The sequence below is a fragment of the Choloepus didactylus genome, chromosome 2, assembly GCF_015220235.1.
Source record: "Choloepus didactylus isolate mChoDid1 chromosome 2, mChoDid1.pri, whole genome shotgun sequence".
Lineage (NCBI taxonomy): Eukaryota > Metazoa > Chordata > Mammalia > Pilosa > Megalonychidae > Choloepus > Choloepus didactylus.
In genome coordinates, this window is record NC_051308.1 from 125,105,644 (window position 1) to 125,131,717 (window position 26,074).

The 26,074-nt window shown below is 41.1% G+C and overlaps 1 protein-coding gene across 1 annotated transcript; it reads right to left on the reverse strand.

Annotated features, from left to right (window-relative positions):
- Nucleotides 1-304: 304 nt before the first annotated feature.
- Nucleotides 305-24,981, reverse strand: LOC119518102 (neuroblastoma breakpoint family member 4-like). The gene is made up of 9 exons (XM_037815166.1): nt 24,931-24,981; nt 18,174-18,386; nt 16,196-16,298; nt 12,454-12,668; nt 11,331-11,376; nt 10,621-10,793; nt 6,445-6,684; nt 4,334-4,523; nt 305-1,462 (listed from the first exon to the last, which is right to left on the reverse strand). Exons 2-8 carry the CDS (start codon nt 18,349-18,351, stop codon nt 4,336-4,338), a joined length of 1,143 nt encoding a protein of 380 aa, XP_037671094.1. The 5' UTR covers nt 18,352-18,386; nt 24,931-24,981; the 3' UTR covers nt 305-1,462; nt 4,334-4,335.
- Between the last annotated feature and the right edge of the window lie 1,093 nt (nt 24,982-26,074).

Genomic DNA, 26,074 nt, shown 5'->3' on the forward strand with positions numbered 1-26,074 from the left:
AGTAAGTTTTTATTTCAATTTTATCAATAGCCTTACAATTATTCCTCAAAAAATATAGGACACATGAGAATCACACACTCACAGAAAAGAAATAGCATAGAGAAATACAGTAAATACAATCTAATATATATGGTAAATGTAGTCTACAGCATATGAATTCTGAACATAAATATGAATAGGAGAAATAATATTTATGTTAGTGTATATCCACATGAAACAAAAATAGTGATGATAATGGATTGAAACATCTTCAATAAGAAAAATTGATGATTCTATAGTGAAATCAAAAAAATGTAAAGGTAGGAAATGCTGACGGAAAGCTATTTCTTACAGCAGATTAATAGCAAATTGAAGAATAAAAGAGTGAATAAATTAGAAATTTTTCCATATGCAAACACAAACATAGTTATTCTCAAGGAGCAGGGATAATCAATAGATGCTAAGAAGTTTAGAAGAGTATTATTCAGAACAGGATATTCAATATTCTCCAAGTACCTCTCTCCAGATTACTTAATTATGAAGAAAATAGTGAATCTGTAAAATGCCAAAATCTGACAGACCCCTCCTTACCCGAGTGACCAGACCTTGGATCACAGTAACAAAGGTGAACAGGTGATTGGACAATCATTCTGCTAATAGGATGAACTAGGAGGCACTCAATCGTTTGGTAATTATTGAGTAATCTTACCCAAAATGTGAATCTGAACTTAGTTATGAGGAAAATAATCAGGCAACTTCAGAATGTAGAGCATCACACGAGAAACCTGACCTGGCCTCTTCAAAAAAGTCAACATCACCATGAACAACAACAAGAAAACTGTGAGGACACACTTTTGGTTCAAAACGACTACAAAGTAAGTCCTTACCTTTGAACCAAAACTGTAGCCACACCTTTTTGTTGTAGTTGTTTGTGGAGTTGGCTGTTTGAAGAGGACAGGTAGGTTGTCTTGTTGAATGGAATAGATTCTGTAGTTGTCTGATAGTTTCCTCATAATTAAATTCAGGTTAAACATTTTGCACAAGACCATGATACTCTTAAAGATGTGTGCTTCCTAGCACATCCCATTTGCTGTCAAAGAATGTCCAATTTGACTGGCTGTTTCTTCCTCCTACTCCTCAATCCAGTGATAAACACGTTTGGGTGGAAAAGAGCAAGGATTAAGGCCTCTCATACATGTCTGTGAAACGTGGCATTGGTCCTCCTAGGTATTTATCACATTTGAAGATGGAAGGAGGGTGATGTTTCTAGTTGATAGAGCCTTCTGGATGCAAAGTACAGAGAGGTTGATAGTTCTGAAATTGATTCCCAATGATGAATGGCTCCAAGGGTCTGTGTGGGATTTAACTTGAGATGTTGTTTTACAGTTTTTTCATCAGGTAGAGAAGGTTTTTTTTTTTTTTTTCTTTTTTTTAAAATCAAGTTTCATACATATTTGTAGTTCCTTCCATAAGTACTTAGTACCTAAGATGGAAAAGAAAACAAATCAATTGGCAGCCTTGTCAAGTCCTGCTGATATGTGAGCCTGGAGTGATTGCTATATTGAGATAGAGGCCAGGAGCCCACTGAGCTCCTATTGAAACTATGAGCCTAAAGGGGTGAATTGCACATTGGCTCAGGGGTCAGTGATATCCATGGATCAAAGAAACACCTCCCTAAGTTACATTCCTGACTGTGGAGTAGGACAGAGTGATGCCCACTCCATACCAGGAGCTAGTGATGGCCCCTCTCATCCCTTGGCTTCACTGCTACGGAGACCAAGTCCTATCCCTACCAGCATTCCTCAGCTGCTCATTTGCACTCTTCCCTCCCCCTTGGGTGTAGCTCACTCAAGGCTTTTTCACCAGCTGGCAAGGTGAGGGTTGTACTAAGCATCAAACATGAAAATTCAGAAAGCGCCTGCTGGAGGACGCATTGCAGGTAAAGAGACCCTGCTTGAATTCAGAGTCTCATTCATTTTAGGAAGGAGGGAAAAGGACTCTGGAAGGAGACCCAGAATGTGAAAGACAGAGGCCCATCCTAGTCCAGTTCCAGCTTTCACAGGTGAGGAGACTGGTGCCAATGGGCTAAGGAACTAGACACACATGACCTGTTACTGACAACCTTGGCCTAGAAGCCAGGCCTCAGGCTCCTTCCATGTGTGGGGTGGGGGGAGGGAGAGGAAAGGCTCCAATCTAGAGGCACCACCAGACATCAGAGGACACAGGTCGCCTTGACTGAAAATGGACCCACACTGTACAGAAGAAATAGTGCAGGTGTTCTTCCAAAGAGTCTCAGGAAGTAAAGGAAAGAGCAGAATGACAAAAGGGATTAGCAGAGAGCAGGGAGCTTAATGGTGGCTCAATTCATCTTCCTCATTCCCTCAGGCTGAATTCATAGCAGTTCACATCTAGGGGCATGTCTAGGAATATTCTCAGAGTCTACAAAAACAGGTTTGCAATGCGAAGTGAAAACATAGTTTTGGTTTTACTAGATTCTTTTTCCTTAATTTTTTTTCCACAAACTACTCCTTAAGAAACATTGTTTATAATATTTCTTGCCAATGTAAACTATGACATAAAGTAGCATTAAGATACAATCTTTTCGTAAGTTTCATTTTATTTACTATTCTCTTTAGTTCAACGAGGCATAAAAGTTCTTTGTGGGATTTGTAATTAAAACAGAAATTGATCTAAATAAATTTTTGAAAATATAGTACCTACCATTTAACAGTCTGTGAAATCAATGAATTTGAATGGGAATCTCAGATTGTATTATGAAAGTATAAAGAAAATATTATATTCCATTGCACTTAAGCACAGCTATGACTTTTTGTATACTAGGTGTCCATGTAATATTTATATCTTAGTTTATCTTATAATGAAAGAAGTTTGAGAAATTGTGCTCCATAGAAATTGTGTCTAACTCATCCACCTAACTCCTTTGCTTCCCTCTATTTTCTAGTTTATACAAACTGTATTCTTGAAAGAAGAAAAAAATTCATCTATAGCTGATATTTTGCTTGTCTATGAGGCAGCCACAAACTTGGGATCTTACTCAGCTGATAACCTGAGATCCTAGAAGTCCAATGTCCCTTCTCATATCCAGTGGCTGATAAGAATTGCCTGAGAAGGTTTCTAAACATGCTGATGCCCAAAAACCACTTCAGACCATTTAAATCTTAATGTCAAGGGGTGGGTTCAAGGCATTCACCAGATGTTTTTTCCATGATCACATAATATAGAACTACTGTCTAGACCATCCCTATTTTTCTTTGGTCTCCCCATCTTTTCTCCCATGGGCTTCTCAACTGGCTGTAAAGATTTTAGTTTTCTTTCTTTCAACTTCAGATATGTTCTCCTTTCTCACTGGCATTTGACCAAGGAAAATGTAGTTCTGATATCCTTGTTGATCTCCCTGGGTCTTCATAAAGCTGCCTCCTTTACCCCTTTTCACAAAGTTAATTCACTACCAGGTTCTCTTACAATCTTTGACCTCAAGATTCAACCAACTTGCATTGTTCTGGACAATTCACTGGGCATGGACAAGTGGTAATGTGAGGTTAAAGTAGAGAGGCCAAAGGTTTAAAAAAACTCAAGCTCTCTGCCTTTTAGAAATCTGCCCTCTGCATGTACTGGTGGACAGATGTCCCTTTAGGCTGACTTTCAAAGTCCTACTGTTAAGGCCAGCTCAGATGTGGCCATCAGAAATAGAAGAGTCAGAAGGCCCATGCAGAATAGCACAGGCCTGCACTTCTGGGACTGATGAGAAACCTGCCTCCAGGCCTGTACGGGAACTGCTGGCTCAGATCCAAGTTCTAAATTAGATTTTGTAGAGGGGGCTTTTCCTCCTCACATTTCACACTTCTACTTCAAAGGTACAGTTGAGGGTTAAGATTTGTCCTGGATCAGATCAAAAGAAGACCCAAGTGCAGGATTTAGGTGCAAGGGATTTATTAAGACAGTGCTCCCAGGAAAAAGTGAAGTTGGGGAGCAGGAAAGAGAAGGCAAAGAAATGTGTGATTTCAGATAAAGTACTAAGGTTTTAGTGGCTTACAAGATGCTCCCATCATGATAATGATGGTGATACTGGGATTTCCGTGTGATTGTGATACATGGTGAGAGGGCAGCAGCTGCAGGAGCAAAGCAGAGTTCAGAAAGCAAACAGGAGATGGAGACAATAGGGTGTGGCACAGGCCAAGCACAAACTTCATGGAAAACAGAGGAAGGCCCTTACAGAGGTAATATCATCTCTTGGGGAGAATAAGGATGTAAAAAGATAGTGGGCGAATGCACTATACTACCATATAAAAAGCAATAAGGGACAACTATGCCAAAGAATCATAGATGTGATTACCTCTAGGCCTGAATTTGAAGGCCAGGGAATCTGCATGCTAACTTCCACTTGTGGAAACGGAACTTTCTTCTCATAATTTTCTGTTTGAAGTCAGTGGTGGTGTCAACATGGCCAAGGACTTGACTCCCATGATTGTCAGCTGCTGAGCTCTCAAGAGAATCACACACCAGCTTGGGAGAGGTTTTCATTCCTATGGAAGCATCAAAACCCAGTTATGAAAAATAAAACCATGGCCAAACAGGTTCCATTGTTATTCAAAATCTTACTGTGACTCATTCTTCCGTCTAAGAGTGGCATCAAAGAACATAAGGGGTGGGAAACAGGAAAGACCATTAGAAATTCCAGGGGTGAGGCAAAGCTATCAGAGATACGTCGATAGTTTCTTTTTTGTTGATGCTTCTTCCATTAAACAGTATTGGTCTGTTTGCCAGGAGGAAAGAGGCTCCCAATATTGAATATTGAATAAAAGTTCAAATACTAAACACAAATAATTCAGAGGTAGTGAAGGCAAAAGCAAGGAAATCATGCTGGATATAGACTGTGCTATTGGAAATGGAAAAACTGGACAGAAGTGAAGCAAAATCAAAAATTGAAGGAGAACCCTAAGGAAAAAAAAGACCTGTTGAAGACTAGAATTGGGGAATAGACTATTTCCATATGTATATGATATATGCCATATATTCAGGCTGTATATACTATGCATTTGAAATGTGTATCATTTATATGACATATAAATGTAAAGAAAGATAAATGTGCATATGTGTGTATATGTAATTAGAAATATATTTAGTGAGTATTTTGGAGATATTGAATGAGACATTCTAATCATGTTGGAATTGGTAAAAATGTAGAAACACAAGAACAAGAGAACAGGTGACTTGTTAGGGATCAGGGAGAAATCACAGGGTGGAGAAGAATGAGAATAAAACTAAATGGACAACAACTACCTGATCTGCAAATGCTGGCACAGGGCTGATTTCATGATCTGTCCTGTGGAGGAACTGGGGAGGAGCAAGAGTGACCTAGCTGGAGACCTGGGTCTTGGCTGGTATTGTGGGAAATCCAGAAGGAAAGGAGGGGTGAAAGGGAAGAGAAGACAGCATCAAATGCTTCAAATTTAAATATCATTTAAGAGAAGCACTGAGTTTCCCTGATACTAAGCACTTTCTATAAGCCCTTTCCATAGGCGAGATCAGTGCTTGTGATGAACTTATTTGATCCTTGCCACCACTTCATAACATGAGTGTTTCCCTCGTTGCAGAGTAGAGGGTAACCTTGTATAGCTGAGCACCTACTAATTAACACAACCTAGATAAAATAGTTATGATGTGTTGAAAGCTCAGTTTTAAGAATATTGTGAGAAAGCATATTCTGATGAGAATACATCTGAAGGAATGGCCAATGCAAGTGTGTGGAGATGAATAATTAAAAAGGATAACTTAAAAGAAGTTGATTTGCACACTTTATGAAAGTATGTGTTTTAAAATACAGGAGTGGGGATGCACAGTGAACACAACAAGAAGCTTCATGTATCAGGAGACTGAATTGAGGGGGCCAGGATTTCCACACATTTACACAATGTGCCTAAGTGGGGAAAATGCCTTGATGAGGGATGCTGACAGAGGAGGAAGAGAAATGACAAACATTGCCTTCTGAGAAGGTCGTAAAAGCTGAATTAACTCAGATGTGATAATGTACGTGAAGTCAATGTTAAAGGACCTCAAAAAATACAAGGATAAGGTATTACATATTCATAGACTGTATTGAGTAAATCTGATTGAATTAGGCACTCTTAATGCTTGCTTAATGCTCCTAACAAACATTGGAATTGGACATTATTTTCCTGGATTCACAGAAGAGGGAATTGAGACAGAAGTACCTAAAACCTAAGGAACTTGGACAAGTGAAGAAAGTGGTAAGCCGCCAACCCAGGACCTGGGACAGAGCTGATCCTAAATCCCTTGAACTTACTAACCTCTCAGTGTCAGAGACACACAGGTTTCAACCAGACCTTAAGCGAGCATGGGATAGGTCCCATTCTTTCTTCCACCCAGTCCACTGTGATGAGAAACAGGACAAGCAGAGATTCTTATTCCCCTTTGCTATCCTACCTTGAAAAGGTGGCCATTGGTTTCCAGAGTCGACATTGGCTGTGAAGCTCCAGATGTTGGAGAAAGGGCTGAACCTAGGTGTGTAATCACCACTAATCCACTGGTGATCCAGCTGCAGTTGGAGCCAGTTGTTCACAAGGGGGCTTGGCATCAGCTGCAGTTGCAAAGCTTGCACATCTGACATGTAGTTGCTCCAGGCTCCAATCATAGGTCCTGGGTGACAGGCATCCCAGCTGGGAGCTGAAAGCAGAAGGGGGTGTGTGATGATCAATCTAGGTTCTTTCTCTGATAAACACCCTCCTGTTCACCCTTCTTCATGTCCCTTAATATCCCTTCCTGTCAGCACCCTCATCCAGGTGATCTAGGCAACAAAAATACAGGCCTCACTGTGTGAAGATGTCACCTTTCATGTGGTGCCTGGAGAAACGGAGATGAATGGTGGCCAGGCTGGAATATGCCTGAATAGAAAATCACCTGCTTAAAACTGGAGGGCCTTGGATTTGCAGATGACAACACATGTATTGTTCTGTTACCATGAAACCTAGGATACTATTCTAGAGAGCATGTTCTAGACAGGCTGCAGGGATGGGAGAGAAGGCATTGTTTATCCCTACCTAGAGGAATGAGAGAAAAGGGGAAGAGGTTGTTATCTCCAGGCTTCTGGGTGATACATTGAAAACTGAGTTGGGCATCTCTAGATTCAGAATCACATTTTGTGAATTTTCACGGTACTAGAACCTTTTCAGTGTCCTCTTTTGGGGAACATGTAACACTCCTCCACCTACCCACACACACATACTTTCCTTTGACTCAATGGTGGTCACCAGCAGCTGTACATAATGCAGTATGGGTCTGAGCCCCTTATTGGATCCTTAGGGTCCAGAAGTGTTCCTGAAGCAGAACCTGTGGTTCTTTACACAGGTAACACAAGGCATAATCCCCACATGTCAACACCCTACAGGGATGTCAGAAGCAGTACCCCATGATCAAATGTATTTATATATCTACAGAGAAATAAATGCACAGTCTTGGAAAGTGGAATAAATAAAGATTTCAATGTCTCACGTCACTTCCGATCAGGCTCACAGGAGGGCTGGCCCCAAGGGAGCATACCCCATTGGTGTAGAGTGCTTCTCTCTCCTCTCCCTAATGCCTCCCATTCTCATTAAGGCTTGTTCAGTGTTTTCTTAGAACGATTGTTCACGTGTCTGTTACAACTTCATGTTGCTACCAGCACCTTATAGCAGACTCTTCATCATTGAGGTCTGGATTCTTGCAATCTTCTAACTACTTTCTCAGATCCTTCCCTCTCACACTATCAAATGCCTCACCAGTCTCATTACCCTAAAGTCTTGTTCTTATCACGCTTCTCTGCTACTTGTGAAAGTTCACCTCCACTGCCAGTTACGCAAATGTCAATCCTTCATGTTTCCTTTATAGTTTTCACAAATTCTGTCCCCACTTGTCTTTATGTAATTCACTTCCCCTGACTCCTGTATAAAAATCCTCCCCAACAATCACTGCACCATGTGACTACTAGCCAACCGATCTTGGTACATAAGCTCTTTCCTTGGCCTGCTGTGCCCTCCATATGTCCTCCAGAGACAGTTCACTAATTCTTTTTCCTCAGTAATTTGGTACCCTTTGTAAGCTTTTATGATAACTCATATTGAGGTGAATAGTAAAATACCTAAAACAAGCAAAGCTGTTTGGTGAAGGATTTGCTAAACATGGAATGAATGACCTTAAAATTGGAACCACAGAGAGGGGCAACTAGTGCAAGATCCTTTCCTAGGCACCTGAGGCACATCATGAAGTTTCTGCTCAAAGGCCATGTGAGGGGAGCTCACTCTCCACAAGCAGGCACTGTGCCATTAGACACCTCTGGTGGCCAGGAGTGGACCTGCTCATGTGGCCAACACCTGTTAACCTGTACTCTTCATGCAGACTTTATTCAGCCCAGGAGTGTCACCAAATAAATCTGTCTCCCTTCCTCTTAAGTCCTTCAAATATTTGATGCTTCCTCTCATTCAATATGGTCTTTTATTCTCCATTCTTAATCTCATTTTCTTCACCTCTTTGCATACTTGTTGCCCCCTCATGAATTCTGAGTCAATTTTCAGTGCAGTCCCCATTAAACATGATATGCCCCTCTGCTAACAGTGCTCCAGGGAGATTGAGGTTGTCTTCCATTAAAACCAGTGCAGCTCCAGATTGAGGTGGCTTTAGCAGCTTTCTCTCCCTCCTCCCTCCAATGAAAGGTGCAGTGACTAATCACCCCACCGAGCCCTACTGAAAAATGCTGCAGAAAGAGTTTTCCGTACTCTGATATACTTCAAATGATATTTCCAATTAAGGTCTAGGATAGCTTTGAATGTATCACTGTTTAATTTAATCATGTTGCTTTTTACTCTCAGTTTCCCTCTGGTGACTCTGAGGGAGAGGAGGAAACCCCTGGGGCTGGGACTGGTGAGAAGAGCTATGGGCTTTCCAGCCCTTTTGCTGTTTCCACAGAGACCCTCAGGGAGCTGAGCTCTGCCTGGAGGGACTGGAAATGCTGCTGGTTTAGTTTTAGAAATAAATGCTTTGATATTTTAGGAGTTAGGTAATGTGTGAGAGGCTATTGGAGTGTTGTCTACCAGACTTACAATTTTTTGTTTACCCTTAAAATAATTTCACAGTAATTTACAATAAAGAACTGAAAGTAGGGGTGAGAACCCATTCCTGCTTGATCTCTGGATCTGCAGAGAGTGGTGGGGAGAGCCTCAGCTATGGATTCTGGCAGACAAAGGCCAGTGTTCCCTTCTCTCCCCAGCTGGGTTATCTTGAGCAAGTTTAAAGGCCTTGTTGAGCCTCAGAATCTGACCTAGAATTGCGAACACAAACGGGTATCCCTGTGAGGATTAGATGAGTTATAGCTTATACAAAATTCGCTTGATAAGGGGCATTACTTAATAATTGCAAAATAAATGCATATTTAAGTTTCCCCATTTTAACATGCTATGCTCCTGAGAAAAGCCTTGCTGTTTTCTGCCTCAGACAGAAATTGACGACAGGACTGAGGATGGAAATTTAAGAGGAAAAGTCGCTAACTGTGTCTTTCACTGACCAAAAGAGGTGTCTCTCCAAATTTTATGATTTCACAATAAAATATTCAGATATACTAAGAGAACCTAGAGATCTCTTCATCTTCATATAAGGTGATTTGATAAGTAAAGTCTACTAATAATCCATACTCTTGCATGATTCAAAATTTGAAATGTAGGCCAAGTAAGAAGAAATGAAAATTAGGATATTAATCTACACCTGCCTATGAGGCTGCAATCTGAAGGATCTCTTGGCCAACTAGAAGATTTTGATGCAGAGTAAGAGAAGGGTAAATTCCCTGCTTTGCTAAAGAATTAGGTTATATCTCCATGAGGTACATGAGGTGTTGATGTATGAGATGAGATTTATAGCACTGAAACTATAAACATGGTTAAAACTGGGAACCCAGAAAAGGTAACATAATTAATGCTGTACATGGAAGGAAACCATGGCATTCTTGGAGGATGGGGAACAAGATAAGAGTTTTGATGTTAGTGAAACAACTGGAAACAGTCAGGATTATTGTTCAATATCAAGGTATCAAGATGCAGAAGGATGTAAACCACCTCAGAGGCAGCAGAAAGAAAGGTTTGTAAACAGGAACTGTGACAGGAGACCTCCAAAACAGCTGGCAAAGATGTTATCATGTGGTCATCACCAGTGGAGCTTGGTGGACACAGGTCAGGAAATGCAATGGGTGAGGTCACTGCATGACATTGGGGAAGACCACCTTAAGGAAGGAGACTTGATAGATACTTCCTCTGAGTGTGTGGTCATGATGGCTGCAAGGTGGCCATGGTCACAGCAGTCTCCCCACTCTGGCCTACCTTGCGATCAATGGCCTGCAGTTGCCAAAGTGGGCCAGGGTGAGAAAGTAGGAGCTTGGAGCTAGGAAGACAGTAAAGCAACCTAAGCCACCTGCCACATGTGGAAAAACTCTATCCTAGAGTTTGATTCAAACCAAGATGGATTGATAGGACCTATCTGCAAAACAACACCTCTCAGTCTAGACAGGGTTTAAGAAGAAAATATCTGTAGATACTTCTGAGGCTCTTGCAAATTTATTTTCTGGACAATGAGAGTACTTACTGGCTACATCTGAAACACAGCAGACTCCATGTTGCTGAAAGTGAGAGGAAGTGCTGCATGAAGGCTGTTGGGAATCAGACAGGTTGTAGTCATTGGAAGGACTCAAATAACGTTCATCCACTGAGTCCTGCAGGACTTCCTCCATTGTGTCTTCCAGTTCACTGCTGAGCCTACTAGGGTTGGGAGGACAGATGATTAATGCAAGAGGGATTGGACACCACCATGTCCCAGGTGGTCCTGATAGGAACTCTAAGGGGGAGGTCTCAGAAGGCAAGGGGCCATTGCTATAAGGATCAAAAAACAATCCTAATCTGACTAGGATACAGTGAGACTGGCATGGAGGCAGGAAAGACAGAACAGCCATTGCTCATTGCCAACGAACTAAGGCTAACAGTGCAGAAGACTGTCAGGCAGCTCACCCTGGTTTTGACCATACAGGAGAGGACATTTGGTTTCTGTGAGTGCAGGAGATCCCTGAGGCTAGTTAGTTCACTTAGGAAAGTGTGACTCCAAGTACCACGAAGAAAATAGACACCCTGGTTAAAAAGGCCATGTCATCATTGCTTCTAGACTTGATATTGGATGTTCATTAGTTTTTGTTCATTTTAGTGCCTAGAGTGCATGACTGCCTTGTACCTCTTTGCATGGTATTTCTGGATATCCTCCATGTTTAACTTGTACACTACCAGACACTTGTCATCCATTTTTACCTTGGATCGAGTAATTCTTCTTTGTCATCTTCATCCTCATAATTTTCTGCAAAAAAAATCAGAAGAGTCCAGAGACACATTAACAGTTCCCATTTTGCCCTTTACAAATGCAACATCCTATGCATGCATGGAGACCTAAATTATCCAGCAGCAGATCAGAATCCAGTGAAAGGCTCTACTGAAATTCTCATACTTTATTGTTGCAGGAATGGCCTGGCATGAATTTCTGGTTCAACTGGCATGGTGCCCCTAATCCCACCATCATGGTATTCTCTGTGGAAAATTGGGCAAATGTGAAAAATCTCTTCTGTCCATCATGTTACAGGATATTTCTCCATCTTTTCTTTGGAATTCTCCAGTTGTACTGCACCTGCCGCAAGGCTGGCCCATAGAGCTCAGTGGCTCTATCCCAACACAGCCCACACACTGAATGTACTCCTGTCTTTAAGGAGAGGTCTGCGAGACCTGTCCTTCTTCCCTTGATACATCCAAGGACTTCACGGGGATCTGCAGGCTGGCACGTACTGTTTAACCAGGATAAATGCTCCCTATGTAACATGTTCCTTTATAGACCATGATTGACCTCCAGTTCTACTTCATGGAGTCTCTAAACTTTTGCTATAGTGATGTTTCCTGTCTTCTTTAAATGATTTCATGTATATTCACTCATTGGATTGCTGCAGAAACCATGCAACACAATATTGCAGCCAGTTTACAAATAAGGAAACTGAAATCCAGGATGGAAAAATCAATAGCCCACATTTAGTAAATGCAATGCTCAGACTAGAGGCTGGGAAACTTTCACATTAGCAAGAGGCTCTATTCAATCAAACAGGATGCCTGCTCTCACATCCTTTTTTCAGCCCATGGACACTGAGAGATGCTGCCATCTGCCCTAAAGTTCAAGTTTCACTGGGGATGAAGGAGACATTTTTAATCCCATGACCTCCACCCCAGTGTGCTGCTCATCTGCTCCTGCCCAGGCAGACCTGATCCTGTCGTGTTCCCAAACGTGAAGCTAAATGCAGGAAATGCAGGTATAAATATATCTTGTGGAGTTGCTGCTGTATGGAGTCTAGGAATAGGGACTAGATCAGTGGAAGCAGAGCCTGGGCCAACTTACCTGTGTGGAGTTTACAGGCGAGGTGCTTTGCCATCTGATGTCCCTCAGCCAGTTGTCCAAGGAAGCTTTGTGTCTCGTACTTGTCAGGGTCATTGTGAGTAATGAGGTCCTCAAAGTGCTGTTTGAGTAGGAAGGATACCTGCCTCCCTTCCTCCACTTTCTGTCGTAGCTTTGATAACTCTTGTGCCTGGGATTGAATCAGGAATTCAAAGCTCCTGAGGTGGAAAGTAAAGTAAATTTAATAGTGGAACGAGCAAATGAAATGTTATAAGGGGTTCCATTAGAGATTTCTATGTGTATCAAATGATAAGGAGGAGTTGTTAACTGAGACGTTAGGATTTAACAAATGATTGTGACTGCCGACTCATCATATAGATATTCTCTTTTAGTTTCTAATGTATTGGAATATCCAGAAGGAAATGCCAGAAATTGTTGAAATGTAATCCAGTAGCCTTGATCTTTGATAATCACTGTGGAAGTCTGTAGCTTTCATCTTGTGACTGTGTGATTGTAAAAACATTGTGATTGATATCCCCTTATCCAGTGTATGGGCAGATGAGAATTAAGGCACGCATGAAAAAATAGAGAAGAGTTTGGGATGATGGGCAAAAATATCCCTATATGAAGTATAGACAATAGTTAATAGTACTAATGTACTAATCTTTTATCAATTTTATCAAATGTAACTACTGTTAAAACAATAGTATAATTAGAAGAAAAGTACTCATATCAGTTGTATCTTATTTTCCTAACTAATGCACGTGTTGGTGGTGGGGAGGTGGAGGGGAATCCTGTATTTCATGCATGATTGTTCTGTAAATCCACAAAAAATCTAATAAAAATTTAAAAAAAAAAGAAAGCAGGAGAGAGAGAGAGCAATAGCTGGCACCCCGTGCCCTGACCACAGAGCATGCTGATGAGAAACAGACTCAAGGATCTAACCATGTATGCTAGTGTGATGACCCAGAGCACTCACGGTTAACCCCAAGAGTGACTTTAAACATTGTGCATAAATGTTGTGAATTTTATATGTGTTACCCCAGTGAATACAGTTTCTCGATGCCTTGAAGATTCCCAGTGTCCTTGTGCCTTTTTGGTCTCTTTCTCTAAATATTGTGACACTATATATATATATATATTTTTTTTTCCCCCCAGTTTCTAGTTTTGTATTTTTTTGTTGCTAACAAGCTATTGTGGAAATGCGTCTCATCCCCATATTGAAACAGGTGCAAAAGCTGATCCCTAGAGTTCAGGAAATCCAAGGCATACATTATTTCATAGAGCATCAGACTGCTTTTGGGCTAATACACTTAAGATATTAATAGGAAGCGTAAGCCCAAAAAGCAATCTGCTAGGAAAACAGACAAGATTCTTTATATGGATATTTCATGGTTGGCAGAAAGGATGAAATAGGTGGTATCATCTGGTTCTGTTTTCCCTGGACCTGAGGTCTCTAGATGACACCAGGACGTAAGCAGCCCCTGATTATCAGCCTCACCTGGGAGTCACTGACTGTTGTCCTCTTTCACCCTCATGGCTGCTCTGATGTTCTGCAAATAAATGTGAACAGGGACAGTCACGTTAAGCAGTTCTCTCTACACACATTGCAAACACAAGAACTTATGCAAATACCATAACTCTTAAAATCAGAAAAAATATTTAGTGCTGCACGGAGTACAGGATCCTTGACCGTTCATGGGGATGTGTGTGTCGGGAGCAGGCATTGCTTCAGGGAAGGCTGCTGCCCCAGACCATGCATGTGCCGTGCATCTGGCACTCAGAGGACTTCTTTGGAAGGACAATCCAACTTAGAAAAGAAACAGACTGGGACTGAGAGCTGAGGAACAATGGAATCACCAGGTCCCAAAATGAGTCAAGAGCACTGACCTCTTGAACATGAATATGTGCTCAAGATACACTGAGAATTTTACTGAAAGGTCCCATTTTTGTTTTTTTTAATAAAATGAACTGAATTGGTTTTCTGTTCTGTCAGGGAAATTGTTTCAGATCTGGATCATTACCATGGCATTGGTCAAAATGTTAAAGATGTTACTTGTCCATAAATTCTTTTAACTATTCCAGCTATAACTTCCACCTGCCACAAAGCTGGATGCCAAACACAGCAGGTTCATGGTCCATCAGGGCTCCAACACAGACCCACTCCTTTCTCTACAGTATTTAAATAAATCCTGACTTCTTCCCTCTACACATTGAAGCTTCCATGGAGACCTACAAATCTGCTCCTGCTCTGTGAACCTGGGAAATTCTCTATGGAAAGTGTTCCAGTACAAACCAGTATTCCTACTACCAGGTGCTGCTACAACAAGAAACTAAACTAACCTCAAACATAAGGTCTTTGCTTTTTTTAAGGGGAATTCATGAATATCACATTTTTGATGATACCGTAATTTTGCAAGACACTATTTGACCCATATTACACTTGAGGAAACCCAAATCCACAAGGATAAATCAACGCTTGGTGCACAGATAGAAAGGACTGTGCTCAGGCTACAGATGGAGAAGCTTTGATATTTACTTCAGGGCTCTTTCCACTCTCACAAGCTAACTCCTCTCACATCCTTACTCTGGTCCATAAAACTCTGTGGATGATTCCTGCTTCCCAAAAGGTCATATTCTATCAGGGATGAAGGAGACATCTGATATCCTCTGATCTCCAACCCAGTGGGTTTCTTGTCTGTGCTCCCACCCAGGCAGTCCTGATCCTGGTTTGGCCTCAAATGTCCACTGCCAAGGAAGACAGCAGGTGCAGATGCCATGTGTGGAGGTGGGGAGATGTGGTGCCTCCTGTGACCCTGGGAATTAGAGCAGTTCTGTGTCATCAGGGCCCGTGGCCAACGTACCTGACCAGAGCTTTCGGTAAAGGCACTCTGCCAGCTTGCGTCCTTGATCTAGTTTATCTTGAAAGCTTGGCCACTGGCCATTGTCAGGCTCATTCTGTGAAGGTAGGTCTTGGAAGAGCTTTTTGATTTGGTGAGACAGCTGTCTCCCTACTTGTAATTTCTCCTGTAGCTGTATCAGCTCCTGTGGTTGATCGCTAATTGGGGAATTGTATGTCCTAAGATGGGACACAAGAGATAATTTGAGAATGCAAATAGGTGAATGATAGGTTGTATTGATTTGACAGAGGCATCTGTTTGACTATCCCCAAGAAGCTTTCTCCCCAAATTTGCCTCATATTTGGTGACCTGCCTGTTACAAAAGTATGAAGTTTAAAAAGGCCTTCACCTTCTCAGAGACACCACCTGAAAGATTCCTTGATATACCCCCTGCTTTACTCTTTGTAAACAAAACCAGTTCAGTCCCAATTCTGCTCCCTAAAGATGTCCCTTCAGGCCCTCCCCTCTCCCTATGCCCCTTCCCTTGTCTAACCTGGAGTGCACCACACAGAGAGTGGACACAGAGCCAGATAGAGGTGTGGGAGCGGTACAGCTGGAGTGCATTGAAAGGATGAAAAGACAAAAGAATGAAGAGTCAAGAAAAAGCATTGTTTTGAATGAAAGAAAGACAAGCCATGATCTCGTAGAAGTACAGAAAGAAGAAAGGAGGCTCTGAGTAATGATGTTTACCATTTGACTGTTCTTTAATTGTTTGATAAATACTTGTCTGACCTGCACATGGCTTGTAAATTTCTGTCCTTCCCCTGTTTCTCCCGGCTGAGCTGCCCCATGGCTGAGGTTTGTCCACCTTCCCAGCAGCCAGCACTGCGTGGAGCCCTCCTTACCCGAGCCCTGCAGCTGCTCCGGGCTTCTCTGCCAGCTCCTCCTCCTCAAACTGCAGCTTCTCCCCCAGCACAGACTCCAGGATGTCCTTATGCTCTTTGGCCTCTGAGGAAAGAAAGACACGCCTGGCTCAGTGGAAAGCTGGACATGCTGCTGTGGTCACTGCCTTAAGGGAGGAGGCAGCGTCCATCCCAAGGCCCAAAATAAACCCCGGACAAGGCTCTCTGCTGGGATTTCCACATCTTCATTTCTCCATCTCTCAACTGCACGACTAGCTCATAGACAGGTAAAGTAATCTGGAAAAGATGACCTAACTGCAGTGAATTAACCCAAATTCACATCCCCTCAAGTGTGACAACAAATCCTGGGCCTCTGTATAAACTTTGCAACCCCTTAGGTAAAACATTAAGCAATAGAGCTGAAGTAGAGATTTGTTGTGTGCTGGGAAGACCTCAGACTGGTTGATATATTCCTTCTGCTGGGAGTTTCAAGAATTTCTAATATTACACAGATAATATAGATTATCTAGAAACAATTGTGTAAATTATAAGCCTTAAGACCGTAAGTGTGTGAAACAAATGAGACCAAATACTACTAAGTTTGAATTAAAAGGAATAGAAAGAAAGAAGTAATAAAATGTTATTACTTTAACAGTGTTTTAAGTGTTACTGTGCCTGGTCCTGCTATAAGATCTTGACAAAAATTAACTCATCGAGTCATTAAAATTCATTCATTCAGTATTATGGGTACTCCTATAGGACCGTTTTAATAGGTGGCAAGCTCAGGGGCACAGAAGACAAGTAACTTAGATGTGAACCCAGGAACTCTGGCCCCAGGCTCCCTGTTGTTCTAAAGTGCAGTGTTATCTTCACACACAGTTTTTGGCAGATATGCTTCTTCAACTTCATTTTTCCCATTTATATTATAATTATGAGGAAAGATGTTCATAAAACTAAGTTTATCCATTCCCAGAAGCTTTCTACTTTAATTCCCTATTAGCAGGCTTTAAGTTTTACTTTCTAAATGTCAATCATTTTCAATGAAACAAATCCCCCCCCCCCCCATTGGTTTACTCAAAAGTAGTTGCTCGTTCTGTTGTGCACATACCCCTGTTCCCATGATCCCTTCAGGCCAATGGGTTTCCAGTTTTGAAGGACAATATGGGAAGAGCAGTGGCTGCCCCACGTGTCAGCAGCCCATTTGCCTGGTTTGCCTGGGTCTGGTAGTCTTCTCTACTCAGCCTCGTTCTCACATTGACCACCTGTCTCATAGCTCAGATCCTGAAGCCCCACCTGGAGCCGCTGGCCACTGTGAAGCACAGAGGCTCTCCAGCTCAGGGAGAGGCAGATAGAGGGTAATGGATGCTCTGATTCCCCCAGATTCACACAGAACCTCACAGAAAGTTAAATGGTTTCCTTGGATTCAAGTGGAAAGAAAGACTGCTCCTGGAAGCAGGACTTGCCTCTTCCCATCTGAGTCTCTTCCCCAAAGTTTCAGTGAGAAGAAAACTCATCTTCAAGCTCCTCCAAGGCAGGCATAGTGGACTATCATGATGTTTCCCCAGGGTAAGTTTAGAACGGTGCTTTGCCAATGGGGCCTCAGTAAAAAGTTTCTAATGATAGAAGTCCATTAGTACTGAGACATTTAGATTAACAAGTGATGTTATATGTTTTCAGTATCTGATCCAGTATACAGAGGATCCTAGAGAAATACTGTAGCACATCCCTAAGGGAAACAACCATGTTTTACCTTCCCTGAAAACTAAAAATTTGGTAATGTTTTACTTTCACTCTCACGGCTAACTTGGAAAATATATTTTAATCCCCTGGGCTTCTGATTTTACATCCTCTGCAGATTGAAAGTTAAATATCTATTGTTACATTCCCAACATTGTGGTCTGGATAAAATTCATTTTGAATTAGAGAGAAAAGGATAAAATATAGAGGGACACTTTGGTGTCCATGACCCCGTGGGACTTACTATATTTCTGTAGCTGATTGGCCAGGGAGTAGGAAGTTGCTTGGGACATAAGGAATTTCTCCCAGAGGTCTCTGAAATCCTGTTTGCACTTTGCCAGCTGCGCGCGCAATTCCTGGTTGATTTCCTGGATGTTCATTTCTGTCCTGGGATCACAGGAAGTGCTGCATGAGTCTGCCATGGCGAAGCAGGAGGCAGAAGAGGTGGACACTGAGACTGTGGGGAAGAAACAAGCACATGATGGATTAAAAACAAGTGAAATAAAATGCATTGAAGCAGAAATAGAGAGGAGGATACTGTAATTTTTAACTTACTGTTAGGATAACATTGATCAATACTCCACAATTCTTGAGAGTCCTTATCCATATAAACAGGGTTCAAGATGCCAGAGCTCAGAGCAAGAGGCAGTGCCTATGGCTCCGTCTCCAAGGAGAGTGCTGGAGGGAGGGCCGAGCACACCAGGTAACTGCCTGGAGTCTCAATAACAGAATTAGAATGTGGGGGTGTCATGGAATCTTGGGAGCCTCTGCCTTCCATTGGCCTAGGCCATGCTGATGCACAGGCCAACTGCTCTCCCCTGAAGGTCTCCACCAGTGGGGTCCATCTCAGCAGCCACTCTCAGTATTTGTGTGTCCTTGTGCTGACACCACCCGCCTGTCTCTTTCAAGAAAACTAAGCCAATTTATCGTTATTCATTCTTGTATAAGTGTAAGAATACCAAGGCAGTAATCTTTTCCCCAAATCATTATTTCCTTTAGGACTGTCCTCAAGTCATACCACCTTCTTTTTAAAGTAAAACAGACCTTAAAGCTTTACTTCTGGTGTAAAATGTAAAACTTTTAGATTAGTTTAATATTCTTCTCTGGGTCTTCCCCCATATTTTCCTCATCCACTACGAAGTATAGAAAAATAGCGGACTATGTATTAAGTGAATGAATAAAAACTTCTAAAAAATTTTTCTTCCTATGTCTTGTTTTTCTTCACCCAGTGTCATGTTTGTTTCTTTTCCCCTCATGGGACACCAAGGCAGCTCTGCGCTAAATTCAACTACAGATTCACAGTCACCACCTAACCCTAACCTCCTCTATGAGGAGGAGACTTTGTTTTCTAAAGTCATTATCCATTACATTTCATACTTCTCACTTCATGATTTCATTCAAGCCCCACAAGAGCTGTTTCCACACTGTCACAATGATTAAGATATTTTTGATAGATCTCCTTGAATACATGGAATGACTTGTAAACCTGACGCTATCTTTTATGTTTTGATTCGGTTCATCCATATATTAAATAGAACAGGGCGCTAGAGCAGGTGTAAGGAGTATTTCTTGGTAGGATGATTGAGTTGGCCTAAAACCAGTGATTTGTGTTTTCCGTCCGCCACAGAACATGGTAAGATCAAGGACTTGGCTCTGGGGTGGCCAGTGATTCACCCTGTACAGGTACTATGAGGTTCAGTGGTAGAGAGGCTCAAGTTAAGAAGAGTGGTGGGTGGGCAGATGATAGCGATCCTGAATCCCCTCACTTCCTAGGAGATTTGTAGGCATCAATTTCCATCTTGGTTTTGTGAGCCTGACTCTCGGATGATTCCTCTGTTGAATGGTTCTCTTCATTTAGCTGCAATTTTGCCTGAATTGAAGGTGACATGGCTGTGAGAATGGGTTCCGAGCATTAATGAAAAAGGAAAGGAAAGGGGACTCCATCAAACACTTTCCTAGATGAACAGAAATAAATATCTTGTTCATGGGTCTGAATATAGATGAGATGTCAATTTTCCACAATTTGACCTAAGCATCTAATGCATTCCGCTCAAAATCTCACTGTACCTCTTTGGTAGAAAGTCAAAGCTGGTTCTGAAAATATGAAATTACCTTAATGACATCCTATTTCTGAAAGACCAAAGGAAGTGAGTTGCTATTTTTGTTATCTTGTGTACAGGGCCATCTTTTGGGTCAAGTGGGAATGTGTTGCTCACAAAACTTATGCTCTGCTAAATGCAATAACTTTTCTCTCAGAATCCTAAACTTTACCCCACCCAATGCACTGCATTCCCTGAAACTTGACTTTCTGAGTGCAACCTAGAATTTGTGTGAGATTCATTGCCCAATCATGAAACATGATAAGCACTTTTCTTGTCACTTCCAGTGTTTCTGCTATTGATTTTAGTGCTATCAAAATATAATCTGTTATTGTTTGTTACGACTTGTATGAACTATCTGAACAATGTAAAATCAATGTTTTATAAGAAAATTGGGGACCTGGTAATAGACAGTAGCTAGTGATGGGGAATGATAATCTAATATATTCAGATATGTTAATGATGGTAAATTCAAAGGTATTGTAATGGATAGGGGTGACAATTTTTGTTAATGGGATTATAACCATCAAAGCTATATTGAAGGCAAATAAGAATGAAAGGGGTTGTTTAAAGGCATGTCTCCCGCAGATCGGCACCACAAATATAGATAGGAGCTTGCATGATGTACTTCTAAGGTATGACACTAGCACAGAATTGACAACAGAAAGGCATATGGGAAAAACCTACATATTGCATACCAGAGACTACAATTAATAGGAATACCATGCTAGTGTTACACAAATACTAGGGACATATAACTAACAGCAGAGAAGACCTATGAGATGTTTTGCATCATGAGAATTGTTTAAAATGGGGAGTGATGAGGATTCTACAACTAAGTGATGACAATGTGAGAAATGGATGGATTTTCATGGATATAACGTATACTATGTGAACTTAGGAACTCCCTATTTTATAAGTCAAACCATCATTATTGAGGCTTGCTCTAGTGAAACTAATGGCTGTAGAGAAGAGGTTAAGCTCACCTGTAATTATGCCTAGGAGTCACTTCCAGGGAACCTCTTTTGTTGCTCAAATGTGGACTTTCTCTCCCCAAGCCTAACTCTGCAAATAAATACATCACCCTCCCCCCGACGTGGGACAGGACCCCCAAGATGAATTAGCCTTCCATGCGATGTGGGACATGGATTCCGGGAATGAGCCTGACTCAGCCACCAAGGGATTGAGAATGCTTTTTGACCAAAAGGGGGAAAAGGAAAGGCAACAAAATAAGGTTTTATTGGCCAATAGAATTCAAACAGAGTCAGGAGGTTGTCCTGGAGGTTATTCCTATGCAAGCCTCACCTAGATACGGCAAATGACCAAAATATGATAGGCCCAAGTCAACAACAGTCCCGAAAACCTTAAAGAGTGCCTGGATCCCTACCTAAGACTCTATAAAAGTTTCACTTACTAAGTTTATTCATCAGAAACTTAGATCCTTCAGACTGCTCCTATGCCAGCTAACCAAAACCCAGAGGTAATACCTCTTCAAGAACATCAACTAGATGTGTCCCCTTTGCTCATAAAGTTGACACCCCTTTTCAACATGAACCGGTTAGGGTGGTCACTGCCTAGACATACCAGAAGATTGAGAAAGTGATTGAATTAGAGGAAGGGTTAGCAACAGAAAAGATGGAATTTATCAAAGGATTATGAGTACTGCTATTTATAGTTTTTTCCTTAGTTGCTAGGATATTAGCATAGTTAGAAGGAAAGAATTGAAATGGTGGAACTGTAACACATAGCATCCTTTGGAATTTGTTCTATAGCTACTTGTTGAATGGTAATTTGAAAGCTGTACCCTTTTGTATATATATTGTATTTCACAATAAGGAAATAACTGAAACTATGGTACTACAACTCATAATAACTTTGGAAATTTCCCACATATCTACTTCTTAAAACATACTTTGAATGATATTACCTTTTTGTGTATATGTTATATTTCATAGTAAGGAAATAACTGAAACTGTGGAATTGTAAACCATAATATTCTTTGAAATTTGCTGTCTAACTAGTTGTTAAATTACACTTGGAAAGTTGTCACTTTTATGTATATATGTTACATTTTACAATTTAAAAAGTGAAAAAATATATAATCTGTGAATGAAAATCAATGTCTTATGTAGAATATTGGGGATCTAGTGATAGAAGCTAGTGAAGGGGGAATGGTAATCTAATATGTTTAGATATGTTAATGAGGGTGAATTCAAAGGTATGGGAATGGATAGGGTCAATAATTGTTCGTTAATTGGATTATACCTATCAGAGCTGTATTGAAGGTGAATAGGACTGAAAGGGGTTATTTAAAGGCATATATCCCACAGACCAGTTGTACAAATATAGATAGGTGCTAACGTGATATACTCATAGGGTACGACACTGGTGCAGGTAGTTGACAACAGCATGGTGTTGTTCTTTTGAAGCTTATGGAGTTGTAAGCTTCAGTGTAATTACCACAACTGTTTATACATATGAACTCAGCAAAGCCTCTCATTGATTTCAAATAATTTGGAATCCAAGATCTCTAAATGAATGGAGTTGTTATGTTGTACATAATTTGATGGGGAGTGAATTATGCACACAATGTTGTACCACCAGTACCACCATTCATTACCAACATTTTTCCATCCCTCCAAACAGAAACTCCTGTGATTAACACTGTTAACACCACTGAATCATATATCTGAAATTGGAAAAAATGGGACATTTTAAGTTGTATATATGTTATGGAATACATTTTTTTAAAAAGTCCAGAGAACTGTACAACATGAAGTGTAAACCCTAATGCAAACTATGGACAGTAATGCTAAATGTTAATAAAAGAGAAAACTGTGTGTGGGGGGGTGTATATGGGAACTCTGTACTTTGTGCATTATTTTTCTCTAAACACACAACTATTCTAACATAAAAAAAAGGATAGGGAACAGAGGAGCAAAACAAGTGGTTTATTTATTTTGTTTTCTAAGAGAACAGTCACTGTGTTTAACAACCAAGTTAAAGTCAGAGGGCTAGGAGTATGGAACAGTGCCTATGTTCTCACTGCAAACTTGAAAGCTGCTTTACTCCTTTCTACCTTAGTTATTAATCTGCAATTTGAGGATATAATAGTTCTAAAATTCAAAGAACATAGACAGTATTGTTTTTGTTTTTACATGGGGAGAGAATTGTGAAGTTTGAAAAGCATTTGGCACATCAGACAGTATGCAGAACATCATGACCATTTTGGCAAAGATGAACTTAGAAGCCTCACTAAACTTGCCTCTTTATTTCTCCAGCTGGCCTGCACATGGTCACTAGCTACAGGTATCAGCAGTTCCTTTTGGAGGCTTTGGCAGTCAACACTGCAAATCTGAGCCACCATGGAGGCGAGTAGTAGCCTATATCCAGAAAGACTGAAATCTAGGTGAAGTTCAGAGTTGCTAGAAGGGAATAGGTCATCCAGCTGTTGGGAATAACCAGAAGGAGGATCAGGACAACCACTGAAGTGACCACAGGCAGCAGTGATCACGTCCTCCTATCACCCTCTCTCATTACACTTCACAAGCTTCACTATTTACCAGACTGAGAGACCCATGGGATGGTTAAATTAATGGGTAAATTGGCTGGATTATGTTTCCAGTATTTGGTCAAGTAGGTACTGCCTTGATTGTTTCTGACAAGGGTAATTTGTGGATTTTTATCTGCAGTCAGATGTTTGATCTGTGAGTGATTACATCTACAATCAACAAAGGAGGTTGCCTTCAGCAATGAGAAAAGTCTTATCCAATCCACTGAAGACCTTAAAGGGAGAACTGATGATTTTAGCAGTTAGAAAAGAAGAATTTCTCTCTCTAATTTGGCCAGTTGGCTTCTCCTGGGGAGTTCATCCAAACCTGCACTGGGGTGCCCCTGTGCCTACCCTATGGAATTTGTATAATAGAATTCGTATAATAGATCTCTGCTGAACCCTGACTGATATAGTCTGTGATTTGGGATAATATTACATATATATTTCTATATGCATGGGTCCTTGCACAGAGCCAAGCATTGAGTAGGCTCACAGTAATGTGTCATCACTGACGGAAAAGGGAAGTGATTGGAAACTTCAAATTATGTCACCTACGTTTGGTTCCCAAGCATCCTCTCAGGGAGGCTCCACATTCTCCAAAGTTTAGCAAATCCCCAGCCTAGAGAGGCCACTGCCCTTAACCCTGCACTCTCTGTGACCAGTCTCCAGGATGAGCTCTGGTAAAAATGGACTGTTTTGAGGATTCCTCTCAACACCCATCTCAGTAGGAAGAGATGTCTGACCCTTCGTCTGGACTGCCTCAATACCAGATATAGAGGAGCTACCATAATTTGTTGAAACTGTTTGTGTTCTTCCTCTCACTGCTTTGAGATCCTCAAGGAACTCTTAATGATATATCCTCCAATTGGAAGAAAAACTGAGCACTCAGAAAATATAGAAGAGGTCTTGGGTGTAAAGCCTATCTCAAGTATAAGTGCAGGAGAATATTATTACTATCACTGAGTCAGATGCAAAGATTCTCTTACCCTGGCCTCTGTATAACTCAGGGAAAACTTTTTAAGGCAAGAATGGACATCTTCAACACTTCCCCAAACAGCGTTTGCTCCAGCTTTAATATTTGCATCTATCTCCTCTTGAAATTGATGCTTCACAACAGAATAAACCATCTCTCAGTCCATCCTCTGCATTTCCTTAACCAGGTAGGTAAGCAAGTTCTCAAATGAGTAGAGGACTCTCCCAGTGCTCATGGGACAGTGTTCTTAGACAGGTGGACTGATGTCATGGGCAGTCTTCAATGTCCCCTTAAGTTTGAGAACCCACTCTGAAAACCATCCTTATTCTCACCACCTTTATTTACCATATGCTCACGTCCTTTGGGCCACCATTACCTCTTCCATCTTTGGATGATTCTCAACCTCCACACAAGCTGACTTTCTTTCTTCAGTATGTTCCTTCAGCTCTGTGATATTGAGTCTTCCAATGTCCTGGAAGAAATATACACAGCTGAGACAAATTCAGTCTCAGCTCTAGTTCCCAGGACACTGTTAACACACATCTCAAAATCTCATGGTCTCAGAAAAAAACTGAGAATGAGAATAGGAATGTGAACTTACTGATGAGGAAAGTGAGGCCAAGAAAGAATAAGATTTTGGGGGGCCCTTACATTCTTGGATCACAACAGAGCCCCCACCCAAAATCTTGACCTTAAGCTTCTCTGTCCACAATACACTAACAGATGATCCAGTACAATGCATCTGAATAAGTGACACCTTGGAACAACTCTGGGTATTTCCGCAGTTAGAACAAAAATATCAGAAGGCCATTTCTGCGGTCAAATCTTATATAACAGTTCGGTAGTCCTATTATACTCAGTCAGTGTTCAATCACTGGCTGAGAGAACAATATCAAGGAGCACGTAAGTATTTAATAATACTCACCACAATAATGATTAAAAGCTATTTATGTGGTTGCATGAAAAAATTTCTGCTTTTTGTGCAAGAAGACAGTCTTCCCGATGGCAGGAAACATTATCTGTCCTCTTCACCCCTTATCACCAGAGACTACACAATATCTGACACATAAAACAATCAATTAAATACTTTTGAAGTGAATAACTCTAAGTCACTAGGATTAGCAAACTTTTTCGAATGCCCTGTATTTCCAATCATAATTCTCACAAATGCTATCCTGAGTCAGAGTTGAAGCAATAAAAGCAGAGCCTATAGGAAAGTAGCACATGATATAAATATCAGCTTCACAATGTACCACATATATTTTAGTGAACAATTTCCTCAGTCTCTTTCAGTTATGTTCTCTACATGTATAAAATAGAGATGACACATTAACCATTAGAGCTCTGGATAATTAAGTAATAACTGGCAGCAGAAAAGTTCTCTTAATTCCTGAGTAATAGCTGCAAACCTGAAGAACAGCTACACAGTGTCACTGGGGTGCTTGATAAAAATCTCTTGGGGAATAGCAATTCATACAAAATCCCAAAGAGGTTCCATAGAACATAAAAGTCCCATCATA

What these genes read in the sequence shown, in the direction of transcription:
- LOC119518102 (XM_037815166.1), bottom strand. Translation starts at nt 18,351, where the DNA reads ATGGCAGACTCATGCAGCACTTCCTGTGATCCCAGGACAGAAATGAAC. An exon ending in CGCCTGTAAACTCCACACAG is followed by an intron (nt 11,377 to 12,453) that starts GTAAGTTGGCCC and finishes TTTTTTTTGCAG; the next exon opens with AAAATTATGAGGATGAAGAT. An exon ending in GAAGAATTACTCGATCCAAG is followed by an intron (nt 10,794 to 11,330) that starts GTAAAAATGGAT and finishes TCCCAACCCTAG; the next exon opens with TAGGCTCAGCAGTGAACTGG.